Source organism: Zootoca vivipara, chromosome 2 (genome assembly GCF_965207765.1).
Source record: "Zootoca vivipara chromosome 2, rZooViv2.hap1.1, whole genome shotgun sequence".
Taxonomy (NCBI): Eukaryota; Metazoa; Chordata; class Lepidosauria; order Squamata; family Lacertidae; genus Zootoca; species Zootoca vivipara.
Window position 1 is genome coordinate 19,001,298 of NC_142584.1, and position 14,937 is coordinate 19,016,234.

The following is a 14,937-nucleotide window of genomic DNA, read 5'->3' on the forward strand; positions in this document are numbered from 1 at the left end:
AAACAAGAAGCCCTGAAATGCAGAAATTCAGTTCGATTTTCTCTTTTAAAAATCCAAAACAGGTTGGACTCAACCAAGAGAAAGCAACATCAAAAGCCAGCCACTAAGCTGATGCAATCAGCACCCAGAAACTGCCTTTTTTTTTTTACAGACTTACAATGTAAAGCTATGCATCTCTGCCCAGAAGTTTAGTTCACTGACTCCAATTAAACTCACTTCCAGGTAAGTACCATAGAACTGCACCCTTAGTCTGCACTGGACTGGGTTGCTTCTAGTTTAAGATAATGTATGGCTTGTACAAAAAAAAACCCAAGCCAATATGAAAAGATAACCCAAAAGGGAAAAGGATCAGGCAGAGAAATAATAGCTCAGGTGAGACCCTGACAAACACACAGCAAGTCCTGTTTTGGAGGCCTAGGATAGCAATTGAGTCCCTTTAGACCAGGCATCCCCAAACTACGGCCCTCCAGATGTTTCGGCCTACAACTCCCATGATCCCTAGCTAACAGGACCAGAGGTCAGGGAAGATGGGAATTGTAGTCCAAAACATATGGAGGGCCGAAGTTTGGGGATGCCTGCTTTAGACCAAGGAAAGGAATAGCAGGAAGACAAGGGGAGCCACCCTGACCCCTAGGGCAGAGAACTTCACGGGCCAAGCCTTCTCCAAGAAGTTGCAGAATGTGACCTGGTACTTTAGCATGAACAAACAGCTTGCATTAAAGATCGTCCTGTTTTTTCTTCTCCCTTGGGCCTTGCAAGAATGCACCCCGGGCATCTTCGTTTGAATGCCGCGAGTCCAGTCCAACAGAAATGAGGATGAAATGAGCAAGGGCTGCAGGTCAGTTGGCAGAGACATGTAGACAAGAGAGACTTGCAGATCAGTGGCAAAGGTAACGAGATACAGCAATAGCAGGTTGTGGTGAAGATATTGGGTTTAATGTTAAAGCACAATGCTAGCGCTAGCACTTTCTCTCCTTTGCTGGTGAGCCAACAGGCTGCTAAAAAGCTCTTGTCATGGGGAGAAAAATTATCTGCCCATTCTATCAGCGTGATGCAGTGATTCGGGGACTTGCTTGCACTTCTCCCTCAGCTGCTTGGAGCTCAACCCACAAGCCCTAAGGAATAGGAATGAATCACGGTATAACTGCTTCTCTATAATACCATTAGGAAAGAAGTTGTGGATTTGCTGTCTCCTCCCTGCAAGGACATAAGGTAGCAAAATACCACTACTTGATCATTATTTAATGGAAGAGTGGGATATAACTCTCGCTCTCAGGTGTTACTCTTTTCAGCCTCCTTAATTAGGCCTACAGAACTGTACTGAAGTTATTATTCTTTATTAAATTTATATACCGCCCTTCACAAACTTTCTAACAATTCCTGGATTTACACATAAGTCCTTAGACACATACTGCAATTAGTCCAATGGCAGTGTGTTAACAGTGTATATGCCTCCTAAATTTTTAATAAACTTGATCTTCTAGAGCTTATAAGTACAACTATATGCACAGCTTCGTCTGTCAGTTAATGTCATTAGTTTCCACCATAAGACAAATCCAGGGATAACATTAATCCTCTCCTTTAAATGATGAGGGGGGAAAGCAAAGCAAGAAATTCCTAAAATGTGTAGCTCAGGGGTAGGCAACCTCAGGCCCGTAGGCCGGATGCAGCCCAATCACCTTGTCAATCCGGCCCACGGACAGTCCGGGAATCAGCATGTTTTTACATGAGTAAAATGTGTCCTTTTATTTAAAATGCATCTCCGGGTTATTTGTGGGGCCTGCCTGGTGTTTTTACATGAGTAGAATGTGTGCCTTTACAGTATTTAAAATGCATCTCTGGGTTATTTGTGGGGCATAGGAATTCGTTCATTTTTTCTTCTTCAAAATATAGTCCAGCCCACCACATGGTCTGAGGGACAGTGGACCAGCCCACGGCTGAAAAAGGTTGCTGACCCCTGGTGTAGCTGCATTGTGAAAGGAAAAGGTAATAATGACTCTCCAAGGCCAAGACTCTCCAAGGCATTTATATTTATAGAAAGGGGAATACACATGGTATTAAATATATGTATGTACATACAAATCTGAACTTTTTTAAAAAAGTAACCTTCAATAAAACAAGGTTGGACAGTTAAGAGCCAACTGTCCATGCTAAATCTTGGGGGTTTAATCCACCAGTTTCTTAACTGATTTGATCACAGTCCTTGGACAGCAGAGGCAAACAGCATGTATTTCCCAGGATCAGGTAAGAGCAAACCAAGCACTTTAGAAAGACAGGAACCTGGTTCTCTCCAGGAGTAACTTTGCATCCAAAGCCAGATGTGACCATTTGCTTTATGGGGTGGTGCAGAAAACCTTTCAGTAGTCTTGCAACTGAACTGTGGAACATTTTTTTGACTCAACGTAGAAGCAAAAGGACCATTTGGTATAATCCTGAGTATCTGCATCATATTTGGGCAGCTCCTGGAACAACTAAAGTATATCTTCATCTTCTCCTAACTTTGGGGCCTAGATAAATCTTTTGCATGGTAAGCACTGAATTCATATTTTCTAGCAAGGATATTACCGGAAGAGGAGGGGGGGGCGATTCCCTTGACCCTCTTTTTGTATAGTTTGTAGGACACCCAGCATGGGGGTAAGAATTTAGTTGCCAATCTTGCACAGCAATAAGATATATGCTTCTTTTCTACATGTTGCCTTAACATTACCATCAGCCAAGCCAGGTCTTCCCTGGGCAACTAGGCACCCCCTAAGGCTCACCTTTTCTCCAAGTCTCAGGTGACTTAGGAGGTGTCTGACAGTGTGACAATTGGAGTAAAGCAGAAGTTACAGTTCAGACGTCCTTGCGGACAAAAGTGAAGAATCAGCTAACATTATTGGTGGTAGTCATACTCCTGCTGAAGGGGGGAAATGCTGAACAATTACAGAAGCATCTCATTGAGAAAGTCACCTTAAAGGAGATCCCATGGCTCTAGGCAGGCTGCTCCATCCCAACACCTGTTCATGCCACATCTTCATGATGACACTCCCAGGAAGCCATCTGTTGGAGCTCTTTGGTATCACGGGATCAGTGTCGACAATTGCAGTGGAAAGACGAGTGTCTTTTTCCCAGCTGGAAGCTACTGGGTTATGGATTAGTCCAGAGGAGCCTGAATCATCTGGATTTTTGACACTAGCCAGAACACACTTCCCCCCTTTTGAAACAGCCCTTTTGCTACCTGATGAAGAAAGCCTGGCATCCAAGCAGGCCTGGGAGATTTCGCTCCCAACTCTCGTGCAATCCTCAGCGCTGAAAAGGGCGCCGCACTTTCTTCCGCCGTTTCTGCTTCGAATCTCCTTTCTGGGAGGTACTGTCCACCTTTGGTGGAGGGGCAGGAGGGGTTGGCACACTCCCCGGGGACGGCGGTTGGGGCGTGCTGAAAAAGTTCCCGTTCGGCATTTGTCCGTGGTTCCCTTGGAAGATGCGGTTGAAGAAATCCTGCAGTTCTGCAGCTGAAGCAGGGCTGCCATCTGAAGAAGCAGCTCTTTTGAAGGGGAGAGCAGAGGGAGAGGGAGGAAGAAATGATACCATCAGATCCAGCAATGGCTGACACAGACCAAGATCCTCAGGTTTAACAGTAAAAGCAGGAGGTGGAAGGTACGCTTCGGAGCTCGCAACTGTGTCAGAACCCTCTTCACCACATGCAAAAGATGCCCAATTTCTATATGGATTCAACGGGACCAGTTTCAGCACAGGTTATGAGGACTCTAGGGTCAAGAATCTGGTCTCTGGGTATTAAATGCTCTACACTCAGGTTGGTGTAATAAGGTGTTATCAACCTATTGAAAAGGGAGCAAGGCCAGAACTAGCACTGCTCATGCACAGGAGTTAAGAGGCAAGTTATCTGGAAAAACTTTATGACTGTGACTAACCCATAGAAGATGGCAACTGCAATGAAAAATGTATTCCAAATTTCCAATGAACTGGGGGGCGGGGGGGGGGCAGGGAAAGAGTCGTGGACTCAGAGCTGCAGACAGAAAGAAAACTGAACACCTGCTAGCTAAATACTTAGAACTTAAGATGTTCCCTACCTGTGCATACAGGCTGTTCTAACACAACCATCACTGGAAAGCCATGTTGTGTATAGGACATCAGAACCCAAATCATCTCCATGCAGAAGAGCTCTGATTATGCCCAGCACTCCCCCATGTAGGAGCTGGACCACTTGTGCCCTCTTGTATGTATGGAGCAGATCCACTCCCCACATTCTACTGAAAATGGGAATCCTCACTCACAGAATATAGCCAGGATGTACACAGGTCTCTGGATGGGGTTCACAGAGCCTGGCACCACTTTAAAAGTTAAGGAAGGACTCATCCGTGTGCAGACTAGGGGAAAGAACATTTTTTAAGGGGAATGAATAAACAACATCATTCATCACTGACCTCTGCCGTCCTCCTGAGCCCCTTGATCCAAAAGATATGTGATATGGAACACGGTGTGTGTCTGGGGAGATTCCTACTCGCTGACAGCCAGCCCATTCTGCACATTAAAAAGGAAAGAAGTAAACTATGAGATGGTGAGAGGTATTTGCCTCTCAGAGAAAGCAGGCATGCTATTAGAATCCAAGCTCCTGCCTTTAGAGAGTAACCGCAACCTCTGCAGCAGCGTGATTTATCATTCACAGGGCACCCCGTCCAACTATTTAAAAATCCTTCTCATGGCAGCCTTTTGGGGGTCAAAGTTGTTACTGTGTTTTGAATGAGAGATGCGTTTCCTTGCAATAAGCATGCGCGCTGTCCAAATGTAGAGCTGCCCAGATTTAGCTTGAGGTTCAAAATCTACACAGCAGATCACCCACGCTGAACAGAATAGAAAGTGCCTATAAAGACCTTAGCATCTGTTCCACGAATGGCAAGTATCCAATGGGAGGAAAGGGGAGTATAGTTCTAAAACCCCATTTGACCACCTTCCTTCCACTTCCATTCCCACTTGTCCAGAGGTGTGGTGCCGTTACCTGTGATGTCGTAAACCTTTCCATCCATCATGGCAAAATACGTGATCTTCAGCCCTAGCATACTGGATTCGGCCCAGAAGTCTCCCTCCTCGGCCGCATGAAGCTTGCTACATTCTGCACAGTAGCGAGCATTCAGTGGGTCACGATCCATCTCAAACCGCCTGCAGCAGCAAAGAGTTTATCAGAGACCAGGGAGAACAGGTGTGCGTGCCTGATTTCCTAGAGATTGGAACCTTTAACGCTCTCCTCCCCATCCAAGGTTTCTTCGGTTCAGAGAGACAGATTCTGCATCCAAAAGTGGTTAGAAGGATCAGTAGCCCTGAGAAGAGGGAATGGTACCTAAGCCATGAATGAGAGCATCACCTCTCAAAGCTGCTGGAAACCTTCCCAGCTTTCTTATGCCTTAACTTCTCCAGCTACTCCCACATTATTCCCAAGCTTTTCCATGGATGCTTAGAACCATAAAGATAGCATACAGTCTCTCTGCCATATGGCTTTGCTGCAGCAATGCCCAGCAAAGAATTGGGATACTGCACACTCTGGATAGCAGACATGCTCTCGCTATTATTGCACCCAGCCTTGAAATAACGGTGGGACCATTAAGGGAATAGCAGCAGCTGGCCACTTACCTGTGCTTCCCCTGGCACTTGTTACACATCATCGTATTCATGGCTTCTTTTAGGTCATCCTGAAGCTTAGAAAGGAACTCGTTCATCGACTTGGTCAGCTCTGTCTCTGCCATGCGCTTGCTTGGAAAGAGCAACAAGGGAAGTCAGAAGCCAATGGCGGTAGCAGCAGTACAAGAAAGAAACCTGGACAATGCCAGACTAAGGCTGCGATAAAAAGGTAAAGGTAAAGGGACCCCTGACCATTAGGTCCAGTCGTGACCGACTCTGGGGTTGCGCGCTCATCTCGCATTATTGGCCGAGGGAGCCGGCGTATAGCTTCCAGGTCATGTGGCCAGCATGACAAAGCCGCTTCTGGCAAACCAGAGCAGCACATGGAAACGCCGTTTACCTTCCCGCTGTAGCGGTTCCTATTTATCTACTTGCATTTTGACGTGCTTTCGAACTGCTAGGTTGGCAGGAGCTGGGACCAAGCAACAGGAGCTCACCCCGTCACAGGGATTCGAACCGCTGACCTTCCGATCAGCAAGCCCTAGGCTCAGCGGTTTAACCACAGCGCCACCTGGGTCAAGGCTGCGATACTAAGCACTTTAAAGCAACATAACTTTCTTCTAGGTGATGACAACCAGGACCAGGCAGTAAGAAATAAGTGCTATATGCTGAAGCAGTATTAGCCCCCCTCTCCCAGCCACTTGTCTAACTGATATGCCACACTGTCTCTGCATTTGGTGACTTCCAAATTAGGTACTCCTAAATATAACTGATGCAGATACATTCTGCTTCTCATATTGGGAAATCTTCCAGTATTTTAAAGAAGCAGGAACACTTTCATAACATGTCAAAGCATTGTGGGAGATACAGGGAACTTGAAAGGAGTTCACTATAGTGTGCTCAGTGAAGAAAATGTTCCCCAGTGTATTCCCAGATACTCCCTGGCAGTGTACCATGGGCTTCAGTTAGATGACACAGCAAACACCTGATTGTTATTTCAGCCTTGCATTTGACACAACTCCACCTAACTCCAAATATGTGTATATCCTTCACTGTATCCAGTTTCTCATGAGGTGACAGGCATGGCTAGGAGTTTTATTTAAATCGTGCTGCTATTCCTGAGAGAGTGTCTGAGGAGCCAGTTTCAACTTGATGAAGCCATGCCACTCAGCATCCTCCAACAGAACATACTAGACTCTGGAGGACTCTGTGCCAGACCAAGATGCAAGGACAATTGCTCAAGAATTGACAATAACGTAAGTCAGGCTTCCTCAACCTCGGCCCTCCAGAGGTTTTTGGACTGCAACTCCTGTGGGAATTGTAGTTTCAAAACATCTGGAGGGCCGAGGTTGAGGAAGCCTGATGTAAGTAGACCTGAGACCAGGCATCCCCAAACTGCGGCCCTCCAGATGTTTTGTCCTACAACTCCCATGATCCCTAGCTAGCAGGACCAGTGGTCGGGGAAGATGGGAATTGTAGTCGAAAACATCTGGAGGGCTGAAGTTTGGGGATGCCTGCCTGAGACTGTTCCTTGCTAGGTAGCAGATAACTTCAGATCTTAACAAGGATGTCACCCAGTTTTTTAAAACCCTTACCCGATTAATCTACTCAAATTTGAACGATTAGCCTGCTAAACAATTGATTACGTCCGCATACAGCGAAAACAGTTGTAAAAAAGAAAAAGCACACTTCATGCTTTGATGATGCACCTGTATATCACAGCATGCAACATTTTAGAATCAGAATCCCCTTTCTTAGAGGTGGAAAGTGCCTCTTCTAAGAGTGTCCACCACCCTCATTTTTTATGAAACCTTATTGTTGCTGTTGTTGTTACTTTTAAAATATCTATTGCCCAATTAACTGCAAGTAACTTTTTTTTTTTGCTGATTACACCTTCCATTTGGGTCAACTAAACGAAATCTAGACCTTCCACACCCTTCCCGCTGGAGCTATGTTGCAAATCTAAATCTAAGCCTACTAAGAAGCCAGTCTCACAAAACAGTGGCTCTTTCAAGCCAGCATGTTGAAGCCTGGTTTTTAGAGTTCCAAACCTAGTAGTGCAGCAGCTGCTTGGCCTCAGTCAGTACCTCAAACTCCTCTGGGTCTTCTCAGAAGGCCTTTAGGCCAAGAGCACACTCTGCACCCTGATCTCCAGAACTCTTATCTAGTGGCACAATTGCCAGGTGGAGAGGAGTTCAATTTCGTCTTTCTACTAATTTGGTTACATTACTACAATCCACAGAGGATGGGGGTGTCTAGTGATGATACACTTCTTTCAATAAGATAAAAGACAAGGTTCCACCACAGTATTGCCCTTTACCTCTAAGGGAGGGCAGAAGCAGAGGTCAACACAAGCAGCAGTTAGAGGTACAAGCTCATTTTCAAAACCATTTATCCTGAGCATCTGTATCCAACTGTGAATACTTGTGCTCCTGTGCATATTATTAGTGGGTTAGAGATGCACTTACTCCTAAACCAGCGTTTTTCAACCGCTGTTCCGCGGCACACTAGTGTACCGCGAGATGCTGCCTGGTGTGCCACAGTGTGCCGCCATTAGGGGGCGCTGACCCGCCGGAAAGGAAGCCGGCCGGGTCACGACGCGAGTGCAGCTCTCAACAGCCACCACCACCGCCTCGGACGCGAGAGGCGGCCGGCGGGTGCTGCTGCTGCTCCTTTTCTCGCCGCTCTCACTCCTTTTGCTGGCGGCGCCCGGGGCTTGGTCGGCGCGAGGCCGACAAGCAGAACAGCCTCCGGAGGGCAGCCAGCGGCGTCTACCAAGGCGTGAGCGGCCTCTTCGGCGAGGAGCACGTGCGCGTCCTGCAGAAGGTGAGGCGCCTGGCCTGGACTGAGGAGGGGCAGGCCCGTTGCTCCCGGGGGTCGCACGGGTTCCAATGGATATTTTTACAGGAAAATATCATCCTGACCTTCCCCCCTAGGTTAAAAGCTATCAATCAAGTTTAAATTTAGCTCCCACGCAGTCCCAGATGAACAGGAGGCAGTCAGGGCAAGGAAAGCTTAACGCCTGATAATGTTTGTACTGTGTGGCAAGGAAATTTTTTTTAAAAAGAGCCACCCAGGCTTAAAGTCAACAAAGGGCATTAACAAATGGCCTATATATAAAGAGAATTACTTTATATATAGTCAATATAGGCACAGAGTTAATTTTTTTAACTTTTTAAATGGTGGTGTGCCTCGTGATTTTTTTCATGGAACAAGTGTGCCTTTGCCCAAAAAAGGTTGAAAAACACTGTCCTAAACAACCCCATGATGGGCACTCAGGAGGGCTTAATTGGCTATTTGTAGGACCCAGGTGGCGCTGTGGTTAAACCGCTGAGCCTAGGGCTTGCTGATCAGAAGGTCGGCGGTTCAAATCCCTGTGACAGGGTGAGCTCCCGTTGCTTGGTCCCAGCTCCTGCCAACCTAGCAGTTCGAAAGCATGTCAAAATGCAAGTAGATAAATAGGAACCGCTACAGCGGGAAGGTAAACGGCGTTTCCATGTGCTGCTCTGGTTTGCCAGAAGCGGCTTTGTCATGCTGGCCACATGACCTGGAAGCTATACGCCGGCTCCCTCGGCCAATAATGCGAGATGAGCGCGCAACCCCAGAGTCGGTCACGACTGGACCTAATGGTCAGGGGTCCCTTTACCTTTACCTTTACCTTAGGAGAGTTAAACATTTAAGAGAATCATACCCCACCGTTCCATTTTCTTTACAGGGCAGCATTTTGCATACATCTGGAACATTTAAATAACTCTTGGCCACAAGATGAGGCCAATGATCAGGGCTTCATTTGCAACGCATCTTCCTGCCCATTAAATATGGCCTTACTTTGAGAGCAACACCCTCCCAGTCCATAGGTAATGTGGACTCCTGATTCCAAAACATTGTGGCCAAATGGATTTCAGTCCACTCACATTTCATATTCCTTCCTCCTCTCTGGATTGCTGACAATATCCCAGGCTGCCCGTAGTACCTTGAAGGCCTCTTCCGCTCGCGGATGCTTATTCTTGTCTGGGTGAACCTGTGCAACACCCCACCCCATCCCAAAAACCAACAGAAAGTCAGAAAATACCTATATTGTGGCATCAATAGCATTTACGGTAGTTTTTTCAGCACATGGGAAAAGCACATCACATACATGAACACAGTAATCCTTTTTATATATTTTTAATTTGTATTATCCCAAGGTTTCAGTACATACTGCATATTCTACATATTTTTATCCATCTATTCCCTTTAGATTTCCGACCCCACTGTGGATTCCTGTTTTTCCTTTTTATGCTGCATATCCTTAGCCAGGAAATTACCACCAATTATTGTTCTGTTTGGTAACCTACTTTGTAATTACTTCTCCATAATAATAATATTATAAAATAATAACAACAACAATAATAATAATTTATTTATACCCCGCCCATCTGGCTGGGTTTCCCCAGCCACTCTGGGCAGCTTCCAACAGGATATTAAGAACACAATAAAGCATCAAACATAAACTTTCCTAAACGGGGCTGCCTTCAGATGTCTTCTGAAAGTCAGGTAGTTGTTTATTTCCTTGACATCTGCTTATATGTCAATTCCTACATGCAGATTTATTTGGTTGTGGTACCTCTTTAGATAATCTATAAATAATTTCCATTCCTCCCTCAGCTATGTTTCTTCCTGGTGTCTAATTTTTATGGCCAAGCTGGCCAATTCTATATACTCTGTCAATTTCTTTTGTCATCCCTCTATCGATGGGATTGTTTGTTCTTTCCAATGTTGTGCATATAATATTCATTAACTCAGTAATCCTAATAGGATTACAGATCGACAGAATAAGATTGGCAGAAACTTGATCGAGGACTTCCGATTAATACAGGCATGTTTTCTGTTCAAAAGCTCAGACTGGAGAGACATGCTTCCTCCAAGGTAGCCATGCCCAATCATAACAAGGAATGAATGAGATACAACTGCTTTTGATTAAAACCAATCCTTATCACAAATGAGGCCAGCTCCTGTGGTCAGAGACAGATTAGCAGTTCCCAGTGACGACAGGGCCTGAAGTCTGAGTCCACTCCATGTCTGCCCACATCAACAATGCGCTACAGTGGAACCCCTACTTACGAATTTAATCCGTTCCAAATGCACATTCGTATGTAGAAACATTCGTAAATCGAAACGATGTTTCCCATAGGAATTCATTGGGAACGGATTAATTCGTTCCGGAGCCTTACCTCCCTCGCTGCCCCGGGCTCACTGCAGCCACTGGATCGGGCCCTCGCCGGCCTCGTTGCCCCGCACTCACCACCGGATCAGGCCCTCGCCGGCCTCGTTGCCCCACGCTCGCCGCCACCGCCAGATCAGGCCCTCGCCAACGTTGTTGCCCCACGCTTGCTGCCACCTCCGGATCGGGCCCTCGCCGGCCTCGTTACCCCGTGCTTGCCGCCGCTAGATCATGCCCTCGTGGCCGCCGCCACCACGAGGCCGACCTTCTGCAGCGAGCGGGGCCACGGAGGAGCAAAAGGCAGAGGCCACATTATGAGTCTAGCTTGGCTAGGTTTCTTCGCTCTATCTGGCAAATTTAGGGGGGGGGGCGGAATCTTGTTGTTTAGCAGCTGGGAGTCAGAAAGAGAAGCCATCGGCAGGCAGGCAGGCGAGCGCGCTACAGGTAGGAGCCAGGCGGGCGGGTGGCCGAGCGAGCGCGGGGCAATGAGGCCGGTGAGGGCCCGATACGGCGGCGAGCGCGGGGCACCGAGGCCAGCGAAGGCCTGATCCAGCGGCCGTGGCAAGCACAGGGCATCGAGGCCATTCGGATGTCGGAGAAATTCGTAAGCGCGCTCCAATTTTTTTCATTCGTAAGACGATTTTTTTGTAAGTAGAGTCATTCGTAAGTAGGGGTTCCACTGTACTGCAGTTCAGTTGCCCTTTTAACTCATTTTGGGATGAGCAAAAGGGAGCAGATTTGCATCCTTAAGGCTTCAGGCTGGTAATTTTCCAGCCCTAGGAACTAGGCGGGAAAGTATACCACCTGGAGGCATTAAGTCAAGACAGGTTCAACCTGGCTTCCCAGCATACTGCTGCTTGATACCTGAAGCAGGAAAAACTAGCAGAGTGATTACTCATCACAACGGCCTGGACAAGCAAGCTGCTGACAGTGATCATGCCAGCCTGATAAAAGAAAGGATTAGCAAAACTTTGTCCCTCCAAGTAGCACAGTAATCTTGAAGGCCCTAGACTAGAGTGTGCAGCAGGGCATGGTAGATGAGGCAAGAGGAAGCAAAAGGACTGCTAAACCTACAAGTGAGAGACACCGTTGAACAAACTGGCTGGATAATATCATCTGAACCTCCCCCTCCACACAAACACACATTAAACTGCTAACTGTGCCAACCAGATGCAGAGGGGGGGTCCCCGCCTGCACCGCTGCACCTTGAAGAAAACCAGCAGTAGCTTTGCAAAGCCACGTAGTGAACACAGCGGTATTCGTGAATTGCAAGCACATGCCAGCCCAAGGCAGCAGAGAAATATGATGGCACCGTTCTCAAGACACCCAATTGTCTTCCTCCAGCTCAAAAGGAATGTGCTCACCAGTACTGCCAAGTGCCGATAGGCTCTCTTCAGCTCAGCGTCCGATGCAGTTGCCTCCAAGCGCAAGACCTGGAAAGGGTTAAGCTCCTCTTCGGGGGTATGTGCCATAGCCAGCAAGCGTGCCACCTCTTCACCAGGCTGGTATGGCTCAGATCCTCCTCCAGGAGACCCATTATAAGCACTGTCCCCTGGCTGGCTGGTCCTTAATCCTTTGGGCATCCAAAGGAGGGTTTGCCACTTAAGCAGCAGGCCGGCTGCCCACTTGCAAGTCCTGCTTTCTTTAAAGAGGGCCCAAACTTGGGGCAGGTCAACGGCTGAGACAATCCAGGCTCCATGACTGGTGTGGGCCAATCTACCCAAGACACTGAACAGGGCTGATTTAGAGGCCCGCCAGCAGAGTCTCAGGCTACCCAGGAGAAGCATGAGCACCAGAAAGAGTATAGCACATAGCATCTTAAGCAGGCGGTAAGCCACACTAAGCCACGAGCCCAGCCACCACGTCACTTTCCTGCAGCCCAGCCTTGCATGCTGGATCCAAGTCCGCATGCTGGTTCGGATGGTATCCAGATCATGAGCGCTTAAGGAGCAGCAAGAGTACAGGAGCTTCCCACCAGTTTCCACACCCTCGCCACACCTGTGGGTGACCTGCACAATCAGGCTGATAAAGAGTTTGAAGCAGGAGACGCAGAAGGAGGCTAACCCCTCCAGATGTTTGAGCAGCTGAACGTGGACGTCATGGTGTCGCCCACCATCACTCCTCTTCCTGGCCTGCCTGTGCTTTCCCCCAGATAGTGCAAAACGCCCTTCGCCCTTGGCTGCAGAATGGTGCTTTTGCTGCCGGGCAACCTTCCTTCCACCGGGAGCCCGAGTACAGTCTGGGGCCTCCTCCATGGCCTTGGATGCCACATCATCTTCAACGTTTTCCTCCTGGCCTTGTGGTAACTTGGACGGGCCTTTCTCCTTGGAGGCCGAAAGCCACTGCTGGCAAGTGAAACCACACAAGCCATTCCCCTTCTCTGAATAAGTTTCGGAGAGATCAGGGGTATCTCCTTGACAATTACAAGGAGTATTGCCTGCAGTGTTGTAGCCAGCGAAGTGCAAGTTGCCGTTATCTTGATCGCTCCTTTTCTTCCAAGTGGTTTCAGTTCCTCTAGCACCCTCCTCCTCGCCCAAAATTCCAGCTTCTCCAGCAGCGTGCTCACAAGCCTCTGCCGCTTCCAAAACCAGCCCCTCTTTGCGGAGGCAACCTTCGCAACTGCAGCACCCTTGGGAGACCTGGCCGGCGGCTAGCAGGTCGCTTCCTGCATCAGCACCGCCTGAGGAGACGGAGCTGCTCTCGTTCGCCATACAAGGGCTGCCAGTCCCCGGAACAGTCCTGCCCAAATCAGGGCAACCTGGCTTGCGTTCAAACAGATCTCCAGTCTCACACCCAGCGACCTCCATGGCGTTGGGCTTCCAGGGTTACTCTGGCCTCGACGGACGGTTAAGTTACAGCCATCGTCGATCCCTCCGCCTGCAAAAAAAAAATAGTAATAGCCGGAGAGATTAAAAAAAATCCAGGCTATACTTCTAAAAACCGCAGCACCGACCCGCCCCCCCCCCCACGCCCTGGACGCGTGTCCCACGATCTCTCACCCCACCCCAACCCCCAATACAGTAATGGTTAACAGGAAGCTAGATCCCTACCACCCACTTCTAGGACTAGGGTGGGGGCAGAGAAAAGCGGGAGCCGCTCCATGCTTGGGGTGGCGGGAAAGGACTCAAAGCGTGCCCCCCCCCAAACGAAGGGGGACAGGAGACACGAAAGAGAGCGGGGAGGACGGGGGGGGGAAGCTTACCTGATCCTGTTACCCTGGCAACGAGAGGGGGCGCTACCTCTCCCGCCTCCTGCCCCCTCTCTCCGCGAGCCTCCACTTCCGCCCGCCTATGTGTGACATCTCTTTCCCCGCCTTCTGCGTCCGGGTCAAGTGCGTGGGTGGGAAGGGAGGGGGCGGGGCGCGTGGTAGCGTCATCACCCGTCCCGGCCGCCTCGTTCTTTTTCTTAAAGGGCGCGAGCGCAAAATTCCCGGCAGCAGCGCCTCCCTCTGACTCTTCCCCCCTGAGCCCGGATCAGAGTGGGGCGAGTTCGCTTGCTGGCGCGGTTGCCTCGGACCGATCAGGGGGCGGGAGGTGCTTGGACCGCCTGTCGGCTGGCTGGCTTCTCTAATGGCAAAGGTGATTCAGAGCTGATCAGCCTTATCCAGGGGGCGCAAACTTCGTGCTCGTCGGATCGGCTCTGTTTTATTTTCTAGGAGCCACCAGGTCCCTGCCAGCCACGCCCAGATCCAGAAGAGATCCAGTTAAGAGTTAAAGAACAACTGTGCCTCTGAGCGCATTATGAGTCTAGGAATTCGTTTCACGCGCAAAAGTCCGCGCCTGGCTAGGTTTCTTCGCTCTACCTGGCAAATTTAGGTGGGGGGGGGGCGCGGAATCTTCTTCTTGTTGTTTAGCAGCTGGGAGTCAGAAACCATTCCCAATCTTTTAACAAGTCACCTCAGGCATCAACCAGTCGATCCAGCTTCTGCCCACCCCTGATATTTTAACTTGTTGGCATCCATCTGCCTCGAGAGATACTCCTGGGGTTCTGCAGTAGCCAGATATTATATTTTATTAAGGTGATTTCAGTTAAAAGAAATAAAGTGATACAGGTACAGGGGAAAGGAAAGTCACAGGGAGAAAAACAACAACCGCAAAGATATATATAAAAGTTATATGCCA

General features: G+C 48.7%; 1 protein-coding gene across 2 annotated transcripts; it reads right to left on the minus strand.

The window, feature by feature from the left end:
• Positions 1-2,010: 2,010 nt before the first annotated feature.
• On the minus strand, positions 2,011-14,146 carry DNAJC14 (DnaJ heat shock protein family (Hsp40) member C14). 2 transcript variants are annotated; one of them, XM_035103921.3, is made up of 7 exons: positions 14,019-14,146; positions 12,181-13,693; positions 9,528-9,634; positions 5,626-5,745; positions 4,997-5,157; positions 4,425-4,521; positions 2,011-3,523 (listed from the first exon to the last, which is right to left on the minus strand). In XM_035103921.3, the coding sequence occupies exons 2-7, from the start codon at positions 13,621-13,623 to the stop codon at positions 3,283-3,285; spliced, it is 2,169 nt and encodes a 722-aa protein (XP_034959812.3). In that variant the 5' UTR covers positions 13,624-13,693; positions 14,019-14,146; the 3' UTR covers positions 2,011-3,282. The 2 variants fall into 2 exon arrangements, with proteins under 2 accessions (XP_034959812.3, XP_088517525.1); XM_088661399.1 differs by lacking the exon at positions 4,997-5,157.
• Positions 14,147-14,937: the final 791 nt, after the last annotated feature.